This window comes from Bidens hawaiensis, unplaced genomic scaffold (genome assembly GCF_021521415.1).
Source record: "Bidens hawaiensis isolate Kalapana, Puna unplaced genomic scaffold, B.hawaiensis_p1.1 tig00010124_1, whole genome shotgun sequence".
In the NCBI taxonomy this organism is placed as follows: Eukaryota; Viridiplantae; Streptophyta; class Magnoliopsida; order Asterales; family Asteraceae; genus Bidens; species Bidens hawaiensis.
Window position 1 is genome coordinate 566,062 of NW_027491763.1, and position 22,041 is coordinate 588,102.

A 22,041-nucleotide genomic window follows, 5' to 3' on the forward strand; every position below is an offset into this window, starting at 1 on the left:
CTAAGTGATAAAAATAAGAACTCGTAACAGACCTGAATTATTGAAAATCGACGCTTCATTACCATCTTCAACAGAACAGCAATCACTAAGACCTTCAATATTCAGTTGAAATTAAGGTACAATAAGAATAATACAAACAAATTCAAAATACGGAACATATGTGTGTGTCAGAAGTATATCTTTAATTTGTATTGCGTAAATTGAGAAAAACAATAGATATGAACTTAAAGTGTATTGATGGAAGGATGAAAACTTAAAGTGAGCAATAGAAAATTACCTTAAGATTGCTTAGCATCTTTACAGTTGCAGGGTTAAAATAAAGCTGCAATATATTATCATGTTAGATAACCGGCTCCAAGTGATATATGCAGACAGCGAAATCAGCAATGTGATCAATATTACTAGAACAACTGCTAAATTATTTTGCTTTATGTTTTAATGATTAAATATGTATTTTGCACTCAAGCTATTTCTTATACTTATAACAGCACTATGCTTCATCAGCTAAAAATAAAGCTCTACACATATTTTGCTAATAAGTGACTTGTAAAACATTTTAATGTTTTCTCTTCATCCCCTTTGTTTTGCTATAAAATCATATGGGTTCCTTGTTAGGTATGAGCTAATTAAGTCCAGGAGCATTTGAACTTTTTAAGAATTGATCAATTTTCTTGTTGAAATACCAAAAAGTGTCTACTCTCACCATCCTTAGTAATCCAAAGATCTTGAATCTTAACATCTAATTATGTAAAACTTCTGTAAATATGTCTAAACAACTATTATAAAATAAGTGAAAAGTATCACCAGAAATCATTATGAAATACATTCTAAGTTTCATTATTTTCAAGTTTCTAAAAACTAAAATGTATTCATAAAAGTTACTATACCAGAAGGATATTCTACATTATAAGTACCTGCATGGTGAACTTTAGATAGTTATTGATAGCATAGAGGAATGCTGGAACAGCAAGAAGCACATTGTTGCGGGCTGCCTGCAGAAAAACATGGTAGACATCAGATTACAAGCTTTGTATTTTATCAAAAATGAATTAATGCCACAATAAACTCTAAAATGTTAAGAAAAACTTGAAGCGCAAGAAGAAACAGCATGTAACATTACCTGTACAAAACTGGAGACAGAAAGAAGTGGTTTTTCTCCGACCTTCTGATTTCTAGCCTGCAAATATTGAAAGAATTAAACAATTTCTAAAACCATATAATTTTAGCAAAAAAGAACAAAATCCATACCAAGTCAAATAGGCACTATATATTTAGAAATTAACACAATAAAGGAACAAAATCAGGTAATGAATATAGTTTTGCTCGACTCTTAAAGAACTTAGATCCGAAAAAAACTGATCAACATAAAAGACAATGTAGATAAATCTAAAATAAGAAAACTTTACCTGGATTAGAAGCATAATAAGTGCAAAGATAACCTTTGCAAATTCAGTCAAAAAGTTAACACTGATGGGGCTAAATTTGAACTTTCCATCAACCTTGGACATGTACACCAAAATTGGCTGTAAAAGAAAATGAGGACACTAAGCCAATAGTAAATAATAGCTTACGCAACAAAAACATAATTCACCACTTATATGCCTAAAAAACTTCCAACTAAGAACAGTTTAGAATTTAAAAGACTGCTCTTCTTATGAGAAAGATTTAATACCATAAACAGAAAACCTCCCACAACTGACTACAGAAAACAATTTAGTGTGTTGGTTTGATCAAAATGCATTTTAGTCCTTGTGAATTCTACAGGTCTTTAAGCAGAAAATGATAATGTATTAACAAAGTATTGAGAGTTAACACTTAAGAAAGGCAATTTGAATATGTAAACGGGTAGATTCTCTCATAACTCTTTTTCACTTATGTGATCAAGAGTTTGTTCATTACTGTTAGAAACTGGTGAGTGATCTAATAAAACATAAATGCAGGGCTTACAATAGGTGACAAAAGTTCCTTTAGAAAAAGGCAAAGACTTCCCAAAGATACACAAAATGACAAATCTGACACTTGTAGTCTACTCTTATGATATATAACAAGAGTCAAGACTCAAGAGATCACCTGTAAGCCAACTAACATGCAATCACCAACAACCAAAAGAACATTTAGCGCCCGTTGCTTTTTCGAAAACTTGCTCCTATGTTGATCATAAGCCCTAGACACAGTCTTTGCAGACGGATTCACCAACTTGGAATGACAGACACTGCATTCTATCATCCCTTGTTTCATCATCCAAATCCTCCTGCTAAGCTTCACTCACTTCCTCTAAATATCAAATCTACATCATCAATTTCCAACCGACACAAATCAGCAAAAATTAACAATCCATAACCTAAATTAAAACCTATAAATCTTCTGAACTGTAAATAATAATAATAATAATAATAATAATAATTTGTGAATAAATCAGCATAAATTAATAATCTATAACCTAAATTAACAACTATAAATCTTCTGAACTGCTGAAAAAAACTGATAATGATAATAATAATAATTTGTGAATAAATCAGCATAAATTAATAATCCATAACCTAAATTAACAGCTATAAATCTTCTGAACTACTGAAAAAAAAATGTTGATAATCTAAAAATAATAATAATAAATAATTTGTGAATAAATCAACAAAAATTAATAATCCAGAACCTAAACTAACGACGTTAAAGCACACACCATATGCATCTATTAATCACCTGAACGGTAAAAACAATTCTGACTGATAACAGCATCACAAGTAAGTGAAGTAATGAAGCATAATATATGCTAAACCCTAATTCAATCAGATCCTGGCACATAACCGTAACGAATTACAAATCAAACGATAAACTAAGCTCATCCGATCTCAGATCTTACAAATTGACATTAACAAAACCTAAATTGTTCACGAGACTAATGAAGAAGTAAATGAATCGTGAAATTGAAAGTGAATTAGACCTTGATGATAATGATTAGTCAGAGATCTGGCAGCTTAACAGGTATTGAAGTGTAAGCGGTTGAAGAATAAGGCGCGAAATAAACCCTAGAGGATGATGTTACAATAATAATAATAATATTATTGATGTGGAGAATATGATGAGAGGTTGTTGTTGTTGTTGTGCAGATCGATTTGAATTGAAATGTATAGTTTGGTGTTTTTGCTTTAGAATTACAACACTATTATTATCAGCACGGTTGACGCGTTGCTGTGATCTACGAAAACGTCACCGACAAATATATACAGCCAGCTTATATGTATATGTATGTAATGTAATTATGTAATGATGGAATTTGTATTTTGAGTCAAATTATTTGTCTTGACTTGTAATGTAGTTATGTGCATGTTTTAAATTATAGAGTGGTTTTGAATTATGCCATGAAGTTGATGAGATGGGTTAGAAGTACGTTTGTTTGATACTAATATTATGGTGCTATAAGAAACCTCTAAGATCACGAGGGACGAAGCTTGTAGACAAGAAGAGATTTTACGAGGCTCTGGACAACGCCTCAATGGGATTAAGCGTTGGCTAATGATCTAATAGAATGAACAATGAGTTAGTGAGTGTTGACCTCAGTTAACAAATAACTATATATGTATTCAGTTCAAGAATCTTGTTAACTAAATCTATCAAACAAAGTTTGAATCTATCAAAACTAAATCTATCAAAAATAGATTGAATCTATCAAACTAAATCTATCAAACAAAGTTTGAATCTATCAAAAACAGAAACTAAATATATCAAAATAGATTTTGAAACCACTACTCACTGGGCTGTGGAGATGCGCGGCGGTGGCGAGTCAGGCGAGTCCGGCGAGATGCGCGGCGGCGACTGCAGAATGGGGAACGGGCTGTGCCTACTCACTGCAGAATGGCGAGTCCGGCGACTGCAGAATGGGGAACGACGACTGCAGAATGGCGAGTCGGGCTGTGAGATCAGAGATGCGCGGCGGCGTGCGGGCGGGAGGTTGTTCTAGGGTTAGGGTAAATGGCCAAATGGGAAAGTAGGAAACTGGTTTTAAACGGGTATACGGGAAAATGGGTTAGGCAGCCTTATTGGGAAAATAAATAATAAATAATATATTATATATAAATATAAAAATTATATTTAATTAAACGGGTTTTAAACGGGTATACGGGGCGGGTACAGGCTATACCATACCCGCCCCGAACCCGATTAACTTAAACGGGGAAACCCCGAACCCGGACCCGTCCCCGATTAAGTGTCCCCGAACCCGCCCCGTTCGGGGCGGGTTTCGGTTTTCCCCATCGGGTTTGGTTTTTTTTGCCATCCCTAGCGTTGGGGTTCATCTTCTCCGGCTCTCTCATCATTATCACTCTCTTTTCAGCAGTGTTATGCGAGTTTTTCACTACATCTATATAGGGTTGTTCAGGAAATCCGAAATCTGACAAAAACCGAAACCTAAATAATCCAATCCGAATTCTTGTTCGGATATTCGGATCTGATGGATCCGAATAAACAATCCGGATTCAGATAGGGATTTCTAAAACATTCAGATATTTCGGATTATTCGGATATCTGAATAATCCGAATAAATAACATGTGCTTTAATTATTTGAAGTTTGGTTTAATTCGTGTACTGTTTTAATTTTTACACTTATGAATTTATGATAGATCATGGATTTAACTAGACTTTTGTTTAAATTTTGACGTTTGTTTGTGTACGTTTTATTTTAATTATCTGGTTTTGAATTTTTATTTAATTAGACGTTTGTTTGAATGTTTGTTATACGGTTTATTTCTGGTTATTCAGATTATTTCGGATAAACCAAATTCAGTTGAAATCAGTTCGGATCGGGTAGGAACACCCCTAATTTGGATCGGGTCCTAAAAATTTCAAATCCGAACCGGATAATCCGTTATCCGATCGATGAGCATCCATACATCCATAAACCATGTAAATCTTCATCTTTCGCATCCTTAACCAACCATGTAAATCTTCATCTTTCGCATCCTTAACCATCAATCAATGTTTTGAATTGTAAATTGAGTCAGGTGAGTTGTACATCACTAATGTCTTCAAACAACATCATCCAGAAAACTAATATCGGGATTTAATTGAACAACACTGTGAGGGGATGGAACGGTGTTTTTGTTTAGTATCACCAGCCAACATAGGCCATGTTGTCTTGCCCCTCATCCAATTTTCTCACCCAGATGGAGATTAAGTTTCACAGTCAACATGAGAACATTTTCCCCTTTTTATACGGTAGAAGTTTCTTTAAGTTTACACAACTGATGAAAAGTTAAATGGACGACGACAAAAGTGAGAACAAATTAAGCAAAATCGATATCCACGTACAATGTGGCATTATGACAGTACGAATGAAATAAAAGGAAAGAAAGATGTCACACAAGAGGATGAGGGTTTTGGGCTTCATCTAATATATAAACTTAAGATAAAATAGTTAAAATAAATAATAATAAATAAAATAATAACGATTACAGTAGATGCATAACACTTGATACACTGTCTGTTTAAATTGAACAATAATAATTATAATTTAACATTTTAACTATCTTTCTTAGCAAATTTTCCTTTTAGGTACAACTTCTACATATAGTATAGGCAAGTATGAACCAAAAGTGCTGACGTGGGTGGGTACGGTTCTCGCTTTCTGCTTGTGTGCAAGAAGCGATCACAACATAAAGCACAAGCACATAGGCTCCTCACCAGAACAAAGCTATGTCGGCCCTAAAATATAGCAAGATTAACATAAAACATATCTTCAAAGTCAAAGAGACAAGCATAAAAGTCAGATCATAAGCACACGATAACTAAATATAATCAAATTGTCTCACCAGGAGACTTTGCCCAGTTACACCAAAAGAGTAAGGACAGAGTATGCATGAGCTAGAAAAGGGAGCTGCAGTGATCAATGGCGAAACTTAGTGAGGGCATGGGGTGGCCCGACCCCTATGGGTTTTTTTTCGCAGTAGTGTAGATTCACTCGTTTTAGGCCGAAATTTGTATATGTAGTATAAATTTACTTGTTCTCTATTGAAAATTTGAGCCCGACCCCTTTGTTTATGATTTTTGTTATACATTTTGAGTTTAGCCCCTCGACGAATTCGTCCATGCTTCGTCACTGACAGATATCCCATAATGGATAGGAAGTAGGCTAATGAGGCTAGTTGTGATAAAGCATTCCCATTTCACCATAAAACCATCCTTAAGACATTGGGTAAATCATTATAATTCACGCAACATGTACTTCAAAATTCAAATTATCCTATCGGTGCTCTCAATCAATACCATCGCTTCTTAAGGACGTCTAACTTATTCTCATGTCGTATGCTGACGGCAGGAAACCCCTCCTACGTTGAGACTAATGGTTGTTAAATCTTAGCAAGTATTTTCAAACGACTCCTGAACCAATCTCTCACCTACTATTTGTCGCTTCAACAAAAAAGCAATATTACAAGTCAAATGTGTAACAAATTTACAATGATAAGTATACAATTATAACAATGAGATTGTCATATACACTTCAATGGACTATCATACTTTTAAGTTTTGTTTCACAAAGTGAAAAGGTACAATCAAAAGATTATTGTGAGTTGTTACATATCACCACTCCAATCAAATACTTATATACATCAAAAGTCTCGACATTAAAACATTTTGTGAATTAGATATTTTTCTATTAAATTAACAACAAACAACCAACAGTTTTGCACCAAAAAAGAAATTAAAAAAAAAAAGGAAACCGTATGGACATGTCTAAGTGACATGTGCAAAGTGCAAAACCAAATCCTTCAAACTCACCGAGTTGAACCCGAGTCATAGCTAACCGGTGAGCTGTCGGTGGTGAGTCCACTTCAATGTCTAGTTGGTGAGTCATGGTTCAATATCAATACGTTTTACTTGATTCCAAATCCAGCCTGTGCCTTATTAAACACCAACCATCTATCAACGATGTAAACACATCAACCGAACCCCATCTTTCAATCTCCACCGTCCATTTCCACATCTTCATTGAATTGGAGGCAAAGAAACAACAAACCCACAACCAAGATTTTTTTCATACAAAAAGCAGCAGCTGCATTTTAATGATCAAATAATTATTATAATTATAATAAGATCTTTTTTAAAGTCTCCACTCTCAGTAAGTGCATATTATATACTTTCTTGAAATTTGAATTGTGTGTTAAACCCTTAAAGGAAGCTAATTTCTTTGATGGGTTTATTGTTTTAGTTGTTAATTGTTGATTATAGGATTTGGGTCTTTGTGATTTATGTGTTTTCTAGCTTATTTTATCAAATGCCCTAATTATCAAGAAATGAGCTTGACTTATCTTAAATTTTGTGTTTTTTGTCAGAATTTAATTTGAACCCTATAAAGAATTAAAATTTGTTGATGGGTTTATGGTTTTAGATGTTAATTGTTGTTTATAGGATATGGGTCTTTGTGATTTATGTGTTTTCAAGCTGATTTCATCAAATGCCCTAACTTTTAGTCAAAATTTCAATTAGAACCCTAAAAATTTAAAATTTGTTGGTGGGTTTATTGTTTTAGATGTTAATTGTTCTTTATAGGATTTGGGTCTATGTTATTTATGTGTTTTCTAGCAGAATTTACTAAATGCCCTAATTATTTATCAAAGGAACTTAATTTATCTAAATTTTGTGTTGTCAAAATTTCAGTTAGAACTTTAGAAAGAATCAAAATTTGTTGATGAGTTTATTGTTTTAGATGTTAATTGTTTATATAGGAGTTGGGTCTATGTGATTTATGTGCTTTCAAGAAAAAAACACCAAATGCCCTAATTATTAAGAAAAGGAACCTGATTCATCTTAAAGATTGTGTTTTCCGGTCAGAAGTTCCATAAGAACCATAATAAGAATCAACTTTCGTCAACGGGTGTATTGTTTTTGTTAATTTGAGCTTCCAGGTCTTGTTTTCTTTCAAGAAATTGTCACCAAATGGCCAGATATTCAAGAAATGGAACTTGATTATTGATCATTTTGTATTAATCTGCTAATTCAGACCGTGATTAATCTTAAATCGTGTGTTTTCTTCTCAAAACTTACGTTAAAACTCTAAAAGTAAACTCATTTTACTCAATATCAGTTATTTTAAGCTTCTGGGTCTCTCTAAAGCATGATGAAAAGGAACTTGATTTCTTTCTGGGTGGTTCGGTTATATATCTTCGGATAATTTCAGATTGCGATTCATATCAAACCCTGTTTTTCCCTCTCAAAATCCCCATTATTTATACCATTTTTCAAGAAACTTTTGCCAAATTGGCATTTGGCAGATAAAATGAGAATCTTGATTTTTACGGGGTGTATTCTTTTAAAGGTTTACTTAATTCATCAGTGTGTGTTAAGTTTCCTGTCGTATTCACTAGTCAACTCTATAATATACAAAGAAAAGATTGTTAATTCATCACTAGGAATTTGATTTATTTTGCCTGTATTTATTCAAAGCATCTAGGCATCTCTTATTTTTATATTCTATTTGCCGATTCGTTTCTGTTAGAGGGAAAAGAAACAAAAACATAACTTCTCACTTGGATTTTATTTCAATTTTCACGTATCATCTTCTTAATTTCAGATCTTAAATTTTCAGTGAGTAAATAATAATTTGATATTTGTTTTTTTATTTACTTAAAAAACATCTAGGGGATCATTTTATATCTTTTTTTTTAATATTTTATACATGAAATGAGCTTAATTTAGTATCCGTTGTTCTGTATTTGTTCCTTCTTTTGCAGCCGAGAAGAATGGAGACAAAACGCATGTGTCTTTTGGTGATAACTCTAATGTTTATGATCATTTCAATCGCGAATGCTGACACATCACCAGTAGTGGTTAAAAAAATCAAGGGGAAAAAAGTTTGTGATCAGAGTTGGGAATGTAAAGGGTGGTCACAATATTGCTGCAACCTCACAATATCTCAGTATTTTGATTATTATCAATTTGAGAATCTTTTCTCAAAAAGAAACGCTCCAGTCGCGCATGCAGTTGGTTTTTGGGATTTCAAATCGTTTATCACCGCTTCAGCCATTTATCAACCTCTAGGATTTGGTACTACTGGCAACAAGACTACACAGATGTCGGAGGTTGCTGCCTTTCTTGCTCATGTTGGAAGTCAAACTTCTTGTAAGTTCATGCTTTCAACGGTTTGACTTTCGTTTTATGCATAGAGGTGGTGGTTTTGAGTTTTAAGTTTTAATCCATTTACTTAAATATAATGCTTTTCAAAAAACTCGCTTCTCGCTCGAGAAAAGCTTGCTCGAAATCGACTCGTTTGTAAACGAGCTGAGCCGTCTCAGTTTGTAAACGAGCCCAGCCTGAGCCGAGGTAAGCTTGCCTTGTTGGCTTGCTTGTTAGGCTTGTTTAGCTGGCTCTTTAAAATAAACAACCGGGCTTGACGAGCCACAAACTGACTCCAGCTCAGCGTTTCGGCTCATTAAGATAAACAAGCCGAGCCATGGGCGAAGCTTCTTTAGGGCCCGGGGTGCCCCCCCGCCCCCTGTTTGTTTGCGCAGTAGTGTAAATTGACCATTTTCGCACGAAAATTTGTATACGTAATGTAAATTTACCCATTTTTGGCCCAAAATTTGAGCCCAGCCGCTTCATTTATGTTTTTTATTAAATACATTTTGAGCCTGGCCCCCCTCGTTTATGGTTTTTTAAAATACATTTTAAGCCCCCCCCCCAACGAACTCGTCCAAGCTTCGCCACTGAGCCAAGCCCAAACCAAGGTAAGCTCGGGTCTTCAGTTCGCTCAATAGGCTTGTTTAACTGCCTTGTTGGCTCACTCGTTAAATAAATGATCGGCTTGACGAGGCACAAGCTGGTTCAAGCTCGCTTGTTTAAGATAAACGAGCCGAGCCCAAATCAAGGTAAATTCGGCTCGTCAGAGCTGGCTCGTTAAAATATTTGAGGTGGCTCGAGCTCAACATTTCAGCTCATTATGATTAATAAGCTGTCTCGGCTTAATATGGCTTGGCTCGGCTCAGCTCGTTAACAACCAATATGTCAATTTGAGTTTGTGTTATCTTAATTGGGTCAACTTGATGTTTGCTATTGTAAATGGTTTAGGTGGATATGGAGTGGCAACCGGAGGGCCCTCTGCTTGGGGATTATGCTACAACAAAGAAATGAGTCCTATGCAAGATTATTGCGACGACAACTACAAATACACTTACCCGTGTGCTCCCGGAGCTTTATATTTTGGTCGTGGTGCTCTACCCGTTTACTGGTATGAGTCATTTTTTTCTTATGTTAATTTAATTTTATGTCACTTATTCTAAAACCTAGTAACTCATTTTAACCTTAACCGTCATGTTGTTTCAGGAACTTCAACTATGGATACCTTGGCGACAACTTAAAAGTTGACCTTTTACACCACCCCGAATACCTTGAACAAAACGCCACTTTAGCCTTCCAAGCCGCAATCTTTCAATGGATCACTCCATTGAAAAAGGGCCAGCCTTCGGCCCATGACGTCATGGTGGGCAACTGGAAGCCCACCAAAAACGACACGCTGTCCAACCGCGTCCCTGGGTTCGGGACCACCATGAACATCCTATATGGCGATCGCACATGTGGCAAAGGTAATATTGATGACATGACAACCATCGTGACACATTACTTGTATTATCTTGACTTGATGGGTGTGGGCCGAGAGCAAGGCGGGCCCCATTAAGTGCTTACGTGTGCTGAACAGAAACCGTTTAACCCGTCAACTACTAAAGACTCGGCTTCGAGTTGAGTTTAGTTGAGTTGACCTTGGAGTTGAAGTCAAAAGACCTTGTCAATGTGGGTTGGATCTTGAATCTTGAATGAAATAATAGGTGCATGCTTTGGAATCTAGGTTCATAGTTTGTTTCTAAATGTTTTTTATTTATTATGTGAGATAAGTTTTTGGTTTTTAAGTTGGTATTATAAAGACTGAATCTTATATATAAGTTTGTTCAGATTATGTGTCTTGAGTTTGCTTTTGTATTATAAAACTTATCATAAATTTGTATCAAGACATGTTAGTATGTTACATGAAATATTGTAAAACTACTTATTTGTGCAATGCTTTTGGTAACATACTATGATCTCTTTGATGTCATGTTGATTTATAAACAAAACAAGTAACGATTACGACTGAAAAAAAAAAAGAAAAACAGTTTTATATATGTGCAATGCAGCATCTCGTCCCTCTTACCTACCAATATTGTCCCTCTTACCTACCAATATTGTTCGCTAGGAGCTCATGGCATTTTTGGTTGCTTGATTGCAGGGTGGAGACTTCTTGTGAGGTCGATCATATGGACCCATTGATGATAATGAGGCGGAACATCCGACTCTTTAAGTTGACCATTATTGTCAACTTTGCTCATGAATTTGTTTTGAATTGCCAATGACCAAAGGTTCATATATCGAAAAACTAGTCATCCATGGTTCCATTAGTTGAGTATCAAGAATACCTCGTGAGAAAAAGCAAATAATAAATATTTTTGTTATATAGTTATATAATATAAAAGTAATTTTATATGTATATAAGTAAAATAACCGAATATTCAATGAATAAAAGAAGGTTCGAGCCCAAGAAGAGGCAGGTCGAAAAATTATTGGCAAGCCGAGTTTGAGCTTTAGACATAAACCTCTATATAAACCAAGTTCGAGCTCGAGCTCGAGCTCTTTTAAATTATACGTTGAGTTTTCAGGTATAAATAATTCTAAAAATTATTAGACACCAACTGATCAACAAAAGTTAACCTATCAGCTTTGTGCTTAAAGCCTTAAATGATAAGTTTTCTAAAGTCAATGACATGAATAACCGACCACATAGTTTATTACTTGATCAATGATCATATAACAATCATTATGTATCATAAGTTAATCCCATAAATGATTATAAAAAACATCCACGATCTTCCAACTCCAACTATCATATCATTTTGTTCATTTGTATAATGCATGAACTAAGCATAATCAGGAATCATATCAGATGTGTCTACATACATTAATGCATACACACCTATGTGTGTGTGTGTGTATATATATATATATACCATGTTTGGTCTTTATCCATATATCCTTAAAAAAACATAGGTAACATGAAGATTATTTTCCTTGTGATCATTGCACTTGTCTCATTATCAGCATCAGCAAAGGTTACATACAATGTGACAAGTTTCGGGGCTAAAGGCAATGGCAACACAGACTCGACTAAGGCGTTTTTCAGTGCGTGGTCTTCTGCGTGTAATTCTACAAAGTCGGCGGTTATTTATGTTCCCACTGGGACTTACCTGCTTGCAACTGCCATCACTTTTGCTGGTGAAAGATGTCAGAGTAGTTCGATTACGATAAAGATCTATGGTACACTTGTTGCGCCTTTTGATTATGGCGCGATTGCTGGTTCGGGTGACTGGATTAGGTTCCATAGAGTCAACCATTTGACCATCTCGGGCGGGACCCTCGATGCCCGAGGTGGTTCTCTATGGTCCTGTAAAACCTCGGGCAAAAGCTGTCCATCCGGAGCTACGGTAATATTATTATTTATGAGTAATTTAACAAACTACGTGGCATTATGGGCTGTAGGAGCTTGTTTGGGTCGGTTTTGGGCTCAAACCGAACCAAAAACTGAAAATTCAGTTTCTGAGTTTTTGAAAACCATTCGGGTTCGATATTTTGGTTAAAAAATAATGTAACTCAAATATTTTTAGCCCCAAATATATAATAATCAATTAGTTATTAATTAAGAAAAAAGATTTAGCCCAAAAGTTTTGGGCCCAAATTTATTATTTTGATCCAGTGTTGTTTCGGCCCAAAAATTTCATGCCAGATGGTAAAATCGAAATATCGAAACCGAATGGTTTTCAAAAACTTAGAAACTGAATTTTGAGTTTTTGGTTCAGTTTGAACTCAAAACCGACCCCTCAAACAAAAAAAACGAAAATTCAGTTTTTGAGTTTTAAAAATTGTTCGAATTTGGTTTGACCATTTGGACATGAAACTTTGAGCCTAAGCTTTTGTTAATTAATCGTTAGTTGATTATTGCACATTTGTACCTAAAACTTTTAGATTAGACCATTTACTAATGTCTAATAAGTCATCTAAATTCGGTTGTTCGGTTTTGTCTGTGTACATTCTTGAATCTTTCTTAAGGTTATATACCCGCATGATATATGTATATAGAAATGAATATTAGTTTGGTGTTATGCAGACACTGGGAATATACAACTCAAAGAACATTGTTATAAGCGGGTTAAAATCAGTTAACAGCCAAATGTTCCACATTCTGTTAGATGCATGCATCAATGCCAAGCTGCAAGGAGTAAGCATATCAGCATCCGGTGCCAGCCCGAACACGGATGGCATCCATTTAATATCATCGACCGGTGTCACCATCTTGAATTCTAAAATCGCCACAGGAGATGATTGTATATCTATAGGCCCTGGGAATAGCAACCTCTGGATCCAGGGCGTGGCGTGTGGCCCTGGTCATGGCATCAGGTATTCCCAGTCCCATACCTGGCCCAATTCGTTGGGTACCAGTTATACCCGTTAGTTTGTTAAAAATTATTTGTTGTGATTTCCAAGTACATACTTACTATTTTAGTTTTTATATAATTAACAACAAATAACATATCCTGATATATATTTGGTTGCAGCATTGGAAGTCTAGGTTGGGATTTGGATGAACCCGGTGTACAGAACATAACTGTATCAACCGCAACGTTTAGAGGAACTCAGAACGGCGTAAGAATAAAAACATGGGCAAGGGCTAGCCATGGGTTCGTAACAGGTGCCACTTTCCAGCATTTGACCATGGTCAATGTTAGTAACCCGATTATCATCGAGCAAAGGTACTGCCCGGACAAAAACAACTGCCCGGATCAGGTGTCCGGCGTTAAGATCAAGGACGTGGTGTACGAGGATATCCATGGAACATCGGCCACGCAAGTGGCGGTTAAACTGGATTGTAGTCCGGGAAACCCGTGCAGTGGAATAAGGTTACAAGATGTGAACCTTAACTATGTTCGTGGGAATAAACCTGCGGTGTCATCTTGTGCGTACGCTGCTGGGACCGCGTCTGGCATACTTAACCCGACAAGTTGTCTTTATCTAGTTAGTTAGACGGTTGATCGGTTTAAAGCTTCGAGTGATTGGAACTTGTAAGCAAGAAAAAGTTGTCATAGTGTTGTAAAGTGTATTTGTAGTAAAGTATATTTGTATTTAATCTCATGTGTATTTTAATGAAGATAGAAACCATAAGTCCATAACATATCCTGCAGGCAGAAAATCACTTAAAAACTAATAACATATCACCATAAAACCAGGTTTAAATTATTTCACAAATCTTTAAACAAAAGATATATAATATAACAAAACAGACCAAACTGAACACAAGCACACATCCATATCCTCAAATCAAAATATATATGCCTCAAATCAAACTAAAATCTACGGCCACCATCATAAATCACCATAAATCTGTTGAGGAAATCAACGGTCACAAATTCGTTTATTAACCTTCTTAGCTTTTTTACATTATACTTCTGGAGCTGCTGGTGCGGGAGCCCTCAACAGTGGTTGAAGCGCCTTCACAACAATGCTCATATTAGGCCGAAACTCGGACTCATATTGCACGCATAAAGCCGCCACAGCCGCCAACTACATCAACAAAACAAATGTCAGTTAGTTTATTTATTTATTTAGTTAGTCATTATTAACAAGCAATAATAATATTCCAAAAGAGACCTTTGCAACTGCTTTTGGAGGATACTCTCCCTTAAGCCTCGGATCAACACATTGTTTAACCTTGTCTTCACTTAACCTAGGTGTCGCCTATATGTAGAAGAAACAAAAATAAATATATGAATAAATTCAACTTGTTGATATCAAAAACATATATTAATTAAAAAAAGACTCACCCAAGTCACAAGACTTTGTTGTCCACGGGGCATAGTGTGATCAACAGGCTTCCGACCAGTTAAAAGCTCAAGCAAAACAACACCAAAGCTATACACGTCACTTTTTTGCGTCAACTGTCCAGTCATCGCGTACCTACATAAAAATATCATAAATACATTTATCTAAATAATAATATAACTATTATAACAAATTAACTAAGGGTTTAGAATGATTACTCTGGTGCATGGTATCCAAAAGTACCCAAAACACGAGTAGAATGCAAACGAGCCGCCATATCGGGAGCTTGATTTGAAAGATTAAAATCCGCAATCTTGGCTCTTAAATCTTCAAATAATAAGACGTTACTAGACCTAACATCTCTGTGAATTATTGAAGGTTGAACCTTTTCATGCAAGTACTCAAGCCCTTTTGCGGCATCAACAGCGATTCTTACTCTTTGCATCCAATCAAGCACAGGCCCCGGTTGTGCACCTTGCACACCCTTCCTGCCTTTATGTATATGTAATTATTATATACATTAAAAACTTTAACCCCATGAAACGAGATTATAAAATGAAAAAACGTTTTCATACCGTGTAATATGTCATGTAAAGATCCCATGGTTGCAAATTCATAAGCTAAAACGCGTGTGTTTCCTTCGACACAATAACCACACAGCTCAACAAAGTTTTCGTGTTTCAGTGTAGACACCATTGCAACCTTCAATAGAAAAGACTTTTATTGAAAAATGGAAAACGAAAAAATGCGATGTTGAAAATATGTTGCTTTAGATTTAAAATACTCAAATTAAAACAACCTAGTTACAGATGGCAATCTTGACCTGTTTACTAACATTTTTAGTACTTGATTTGTGTTTCATTTAAAAAAGGGTCAAATTTAAATTTAAGATAAGGGCAAACAAAGAAATGTGTCAACGGGTTAAAACTTAAAAGTCAACCAAAATCTATCGGAAGTGCATACAACTTACAAAACTGTCTCATTCTAAGATTTATACTATTATTAAATTGTTTTTGTAGTAAAACTCTTTTTGCAGCATTTAATTCAATGCATTAATAATTTAGAAAAATATATATATAATATATAATAGACAAAAAAGTGTTTACAGATAAACCCAAGTCGGCATGGTCCATTAAACTTTGACCCGTTACCTAACTCGTTTGACCATCTTGCCACCTCTAAACCCTCATAGTATCCGGTTTGTAATCCAGTTTGGAACCAAACCCTCATAATAATATAATACAAGGGTATATTGAATACATTACCTGAGTCAAAAACTCGTTATTGGATTCAGCTTCAGTAGAAACGTCAAGCTTTTTGACAGCCACACTTTTACCATTATTTAGATTTGCAAAATAAACGCGTCCATATGAACCTTCACCGATCAACGCCTTTGATCCAAAATTCTCGGTTTTTTCTTTCAGTTCATCAAGTGAAAGTGCAGGCACCTCGATTACCGGGACTGCTTTTTGTGCATCAGGTCTGACAGGAGGTTGAACTTTTTGCTGCCCTGCATTACATGTAGATAAAAGCATTAAAACCGTATCAAGATGGGTACTTTGATCTTTTCAGCATTTAAAAAGGCAGTTTAGTCATTAGGCATTTGTTTCTCTAAAATTGGTATAGACAATATGTCAATATCAGACACATACTTGGGTGGTCTGTTAAGTAGTTTCAAGTTTCAGGTTCAAATACAAATACTTCACATGAAATGATGAAAATAGTGAGAACCAATTTGCTATTATAATTAGGTTTGTTTTTATAAGTGTTTGCTGTTATTTTTAGTTCGTATTTGCGGATTTTCGATTATGAGACGTTATGAGTATTTGTTGATTTACATTTTGTTGTTATTATTAGGTTCTTTTTCTTTTGCTGTTATAAGTATTTGCTGTTATTATTTTGTCATTTATTCTGATTCTTTTGCTGTTATTATTAGGTTTTCTTCTTTGTTATTATAAAACATTGCTTATGTAGATTTGTATTGTTTCCTGCGTTCTCATGTTAAGATTACTTTGTACATAAACCCTCCCCGTAGTTTCAATATATGGTTTTAAGTCAAATCTAAAAGGGTACTTAGGTCTTTCAAAAAATTAAAAAGGCATTCTCGTCATTGGCCATTTGTTTATTTGAATCTGGTAATAACAACATCAAACACGTACTTGGGTGGCCTTAAGGCATTTTCAGTATACGGCTAAAACCATATCTAGAAGGGTACTTCAGATTCTTAGTCATGAGGCATTTTTCCTCTAAATTTTGGTATAAACAAAATCAGACACTTGGGGTGGCCTATGAAGTACTTTCAGTATACGATTAAAACCATATCTAAAAGGATATTTTGGTCTCTTCAAATTCTAAAAATAGCAATTCCGTCATTAGGCATTCTCTAAAGTCTAAACTAGTAACATTAAACATACCATCAACATGATCATTGTGGCTTTTTGCAAATCTATTGTCATTAGACGGGTAAGACTCTTCAACTTGACAAGTACAACAAAACCACCTCCGCATCCTATCTCTTTTCCTCAAAGTTAAACCGTGTCGAGCCCTTGGTTTCACCAAACGTATAAAGTATCCAGGTGGTGGCACGTAACCCTACATAACCATCAAAACAAGTTAAAACAATCATACTAATCAATACACACTTTCAAATAATAATAATAATTTACAATTCCCGAAGTCGTGATAATCACTTTCAATAATCAATCATACGCAGAATATAAACACAAATGCAAAAAAAGTATTTTCATGATATATAAATTGGGGAGAAGGTTAACGTAGAAATTAAATTAACGTGCTAACTGTGAGAATCAAGTAGTGTAATTATATATACTAGTAGTGTAATTACACTATACTATAATTACACTATGTTGTACATATACAATTATCCTACTTAATTCTCATAGTTAGCACGTTAATTTAATTTGTATTTGATCCAAACCCTATAAATTGGATCATAAAAAAACTAAAGATCATAACTTTATGTCATTTTGAACACTATACAACCATAATTGTCAATTGAAACAGATCTTATATATGATGCCTCAAATTCTTACCACTAAAGCACGAAAATGACGACATGTAACCATTACACTGTTAAAATTACACCCAGGATACTAAATTCATTCCGATTAAATCAACAACTTAAATAAATAAGAAAAACAGAAACCCTAATTTGGGAATTCGAAGAATTATTCAACACGGAAAGTAAATTGATAAACAATTAATTAATACAAGATCCGGTGTTGTTATATTACGAGGAAGAAATTGGACGGGTTGCTTTCAATCGGAATGAACGAGACAACTTAATTACAAGAAACCCGTCTTCTTCAAAATCTCCGAAAGTAACGATTTTTAATAATAATAATAATAATAATAATAAAGTGAGATTATGATTATGGGTTTACCTGTGATGTGTTGTGAGTTTTGGATTGTTGAATTGAATCAGGGCTTTGTTGAGAGAGAGATTGGGGAAAGACAGATAAGCAAAGGACAGACAGCGGACTTATAAATTATAAATTACCATTAATACAAAAACGCGGTGTTACAACTTAACTTACAACACAACATAAACGACCCATTTATTTTGACAACATACTTGTTCACCGACATGTTAATTCCAGCACTAATGTGATAATAATGCAATTTCCTTGTATATCATAGACAAGTCGTAAACGAATCGAACATTCAATGGATCCCTCGTTAACCGTTTGACGGAAAGTACATATATGTTATTAAATGAATGATCACGAATAAAAAATTTTATTCGCCAGTTCATTTGTGTTCGTGAACGTTCGGTAATGTGTTCATTTATGTCCGCCTACGTTTGTTTGTTAGTTAAAGGTTTGTTAAATATTTTTATGATATTTTATTTGTATTTATCAACCTAACATTTATATTTTATAATTTTATTGTTTATGTTCGGTTTCATTTTGTTAGTAGTTTGTTTTATAAAGTTTTGCTTTAGCTAATAACAAATCTAACTAAATCGTTGAGTGAGGGATTGTTATAATTATTATTATTATTATAGTGCTTAACTTTATATTTAATTAATGTGATTATGTCTAATGTTTTTAATTAAGAAATAAGAAAGTCGCTATTCTTTATTTTTTTAGACTGTACATGTTCGTTTGTGTTTGTGAACATGTTCGATTCCCTACCGAACGAAAACAAACAAGATTTTCCCTTCGGTTAGTGTTCATGAATCGTTCATGAACAAGTTTAATGCTAAACAAACAAACAAACATGAATAATGCTTCGTTCGTTTCGATTTGTTTACCGCCCTAATTATGGATAAACAAGTTACAAATGTATTCTTAGCTATAAATTATGCATTGGTATTTTAAGAGATTCATCTTTGCTATTCGAATTAGCGGCACTTCTATTTTGTTGTAAAAAAGTTGAGAATACTATTCTAAAAACTCGATATTAAATCAAAAGCGTATATAAAAAATACATGTTTCAATCTAATTTTTATTAATTACACGAATCATCATATAATACAGTTTTTCACAAGATTGAAATATTAGAATAAGAGAGTATTAATTATAATAAATATCATCTAAATGTGAACATCTTAATACGGTCTGACAAAAAAAAGTTGCATGTAGTCAAATTTGAATTTTGTTTTATAAACTTATATTGTAGTGTATCAAACCTACGAAGGCGTACGGGACAAACAACATGGAGATGTGTCTAACACAAGAGTATTGTGATTATATATATATATTTTTGAACAACTCAATCTATTAAACTAAGAAAGAAGCTAGCAAGAAGCTGAGAATAACAAACATCATTATACCATATCACCAATGTTAAAATCAAACTAATTCTTCCAATTTAACAAAGAAAACTTGGATCATGTATTCTTAATCCAAACAAAAGAGTCTTCCTTTATGAGCTCCACTATCTTCCTAACATGGACAAAGTTTGTATTGATATCCATCTCGTACCTCCATTTTCAAAGTCTCCACATGGAATGATAACGATTCTAGTCACACAGTCTCCACATTGTGATTATATATATTGAACTATAAAACTTTTCTTTTAATATGTCTTAACTCTTAAAAACTTGTCTTTTTAATGTCTCCCACCTACATGACACGTATATTTATTATATGTAATGAACTATTAATTTGCCTTTGGATCCTTCTAAAAGTTACATTGTTAGGGTCCTAGTACATGTTTTACACAATTCATTTTGGCATACCCTTTCAGTTGCTACAAATTTTTACGGAAACTTTTTCTTTTTGGAAGAATGGCGTATTTACTCTTGATGTCTTAGAGGATGCTCTACCCACTGCTTCAAAGGATCATCCTTCTAAAAGTTTAGAAAATCTTTACATACTATCATTGTTAAATCCAATTGATAACCATATTGCTTATGAACTTGAGTAACAGTTGAAAGGGTATGCCAAAATGAATTTTTGGTTTAAATAAAAGTGAGCTAAGGTTCGGAGGAACAAAAGAGGATTCACTGCTATTGCTGACTTTTTATTTGGTTCTATTAATATTTTCTAAGCTTAAAGAACTTTTATATATTTTTAAAAGAACTATCATCTAAAATCAAAAGTTTTATTAAAATTAACTTGAGTATTATTACTATAAAATAATTTGAAAGTTTGGTGCCGCTAGATCCTTTATTGGTCCAAGTGGCACCAAACCATTGGTTGCATATACTTTTATGTTTTTTTATTTATTGTTTTAGTTTCGATATCGTAACAAACATTATCGAAATTGACCAAATTCGTGACGACTTGCTGCTACAACGTCCGAGACCAATAACGTTCGGGTATTATTGACTTTTTTTTACATAACGAACGTAATTGAAACCAACTGAATTTACATCGACTTACCGTTGCAACGCATGGGACTGACAACGTTTGTGTTTACCAATGCCCAGGTTTTGCCAACTCATTGTTGCAACACCGGTGGCCGCAACACTCCGTTTTTACCAACCGAACAAAGCCATTTTAAATATTTTTTATATGTTAATTTCACGAATTTTTTTTAGGTTTTAACGATTGGGTTTTACCAAAGTTGTTTATACTCTAACGAACGCAACCGATAATAATCGAATTCGCGTAGACTCGCCATCGTGACGCTCGGGTTTTACCAACGCCAGGGTTTCATTGACCGAACAAACATCATTAGAAATATTTTAATGTTTTATATGTTAATCTGATGAGTTTATTATTTGTTTTTAATTATGGTATCATTACGAACGTAATCGATACCGACCAAACTTTTTAACATGTAATTTTTAGTTATACGAGCGTCGCTATTGTTTCTGTGTTAACGTACACATTTTTATTTTAAAAAATTTAGTGTCGATATCTTAACGAACCTAACACATACCAACAAAATCCACATTTCAAACGCGACATGACGTGACGAGTATATAAGCATATCCCAATTGTCTGGCGCAAAGCTCCGGGCAAAAACTAGTTATTTCTATATCTAAATAGCAATTGTTGCGAAGGATTCTTGCATTATGCAACGGTATGTCTAACAACTCAACAACGATGTTGTAACTAAAATGCGCCAATTAGCCCAATACCTGGTATTTTTAACCCATGTTACCTGAGAATAAAGCAAATTAATTGTAATAACAATCTTATTTATAAAGCTAACAAAACATGTCGTGTGATGTACGAATCGACATGTTTAACGACTACAATGTGCTCGGACATAACAAGTTTAATAAGTTGGTTACATAACACACTAAAAATGCAACTAGTTCATAACACAACATGACATATTTAACATGATTAAACATTATTAGTTTAATAACATAAATGACACAACACATTTAATACTATTATTAGCATAACCACTAATCATGCTTAAGAAATAACAAACACAATTAATAACATAATAAAATAAAAGTGACCAAAAGTACAATTCATATCTAATCTAACTATCTATATAATTGCCTACCATAAAATCCTACGTGTCGCTCTCAGGCTGTTTCCCCCATTATCTAAAGCCACCAGATTGCTTCATTTCTAAATGGAGATTTCTCATGCATTTGACCCGAATTCGTGGGTATGGGTCACACCAAACCCGAATAGTCTTTAAATGGGTTATAACATCTCATTTATTTATGAAACTCTTTCATAATCAAACAATAATTTGTGCGGGTCAAGGGTCTCACC

General features: G+C 34.2%; 4 protein-coding genes across 5 annotated transcripts in view; 2 read left to right on the forward strand and 2 right to left on the reverse strand.

Moving 5' to 3' along the window:
* Positions 1–3,208, reverse strand: part of LOC143534238 (CMP-sialic acid transporter 3-like) — a 70,454-nt gene extending 67,246 nt beyond the window's left edge. Inside the window, exons 1-7 of one of the 2 annotated variants that reach the window (XM_077028774.1) lie at positions 2,942–3,208; positions 2,071–2,287; positions 1,407–1,523; positions 1,121–1,177; positions 915–992; positions 278–322; positions 33–92 (exon numbers count right to left, since the gene is read on the reverse strand). In XM_077028774.1, coding sequence (XP_076884889.1) covers positions 33–92; positions 278–322; positions 915–992; positions 1,121–1,177; positions 1,407–1,523; positions 2,071–2,241 — 528 coding nt within the window. In that variant the 5' untranslated portion in view covers positions 2,242–2,287; positions 2,942–3,208. The remainder of the gene's footprint in view (positions 1–32; positions 93–277; positions 323–914; positions 993–1,120; positions 1,178–1,406; positions 1,524–2,070; positions 2,288–2,941) is intronic. The other variant, XM_077028773.1, reaches the window with a different exon arrangement.
* Positions 3,209–6,884: 3,676 nt separating this feature from the next.
* On the forward strand, positions 6,885–10,806 carry LOC143534239 (chitinase-like protein 1). Its single transcript, XM_077028775.1, has 4 exons — positions 6,885–7,112; positions 8,725–9,112; positions 10,058–10,217; positions 10,313–10,806. Exons 2-4 carry the CDS (start codon positions 8,734–8,736, stop codon positions 10,662–10,664), a joined length of 891 nt encoding a protein of 296 aa, XP_076884890.1. The 5' UTR covers positions 6,885–7,112; positions 8,725–8,733; the 3' UTR covers positions 10,665–10,806.
* A 1,217-nt stretch (positions 10,807–12,023) lies between these two features.
* LOC143534262 (polygalacturonase-like) lies at positions 12,024–14,092 on the forward strand. Its single transcript, XM_077028792.1, has 3 exons — positions 12,024–12,498; positions 13,179–13,468; positions 13,627–14,092. The coding sequence occupies exons 1-3, from the start codon at positions 12,070–12,072 to the stop codon at positions 14,090–14,092; spliced, it is 1,185 nt and encodes a 394-aa protein (XP_076884907.1). The 5' UTR covers positions 12,024–12,069.
* Positions 14,093–14,280: 188 nt separating this feature from the next.
* Positions 14,281–18,412, reverse strand: LOC143534240 (PTI1-like tyrosine-protein kinase 3). The gene is made up of 8 exons (XM_077028776.1): positions 18,292–18,412; positions 17,302–17,479; positions 16,153–16,397; positions 15,463–15,589; positions 15,106–15,379; positions 14,890–15,022; positions 14,717–14,803; positions 14,281–14,629 (listed from the first exon to the last, which is right to left on the reverse strand). Exons 2-8 carry the CDS (start codon positions 17,393–17,395, stop codon positions 14,507–14,509), a joined length of 1,083 nt encoding a protein of 360 aa, XP_076884891.1. The 5' UTR covers positions 17,396–17,479; positions 18,292–18,412; the 3' UTR covers positions 14,281–14,506.
* Positions 18,413–22,041: the final 3,629 nt, after the last annotated feature.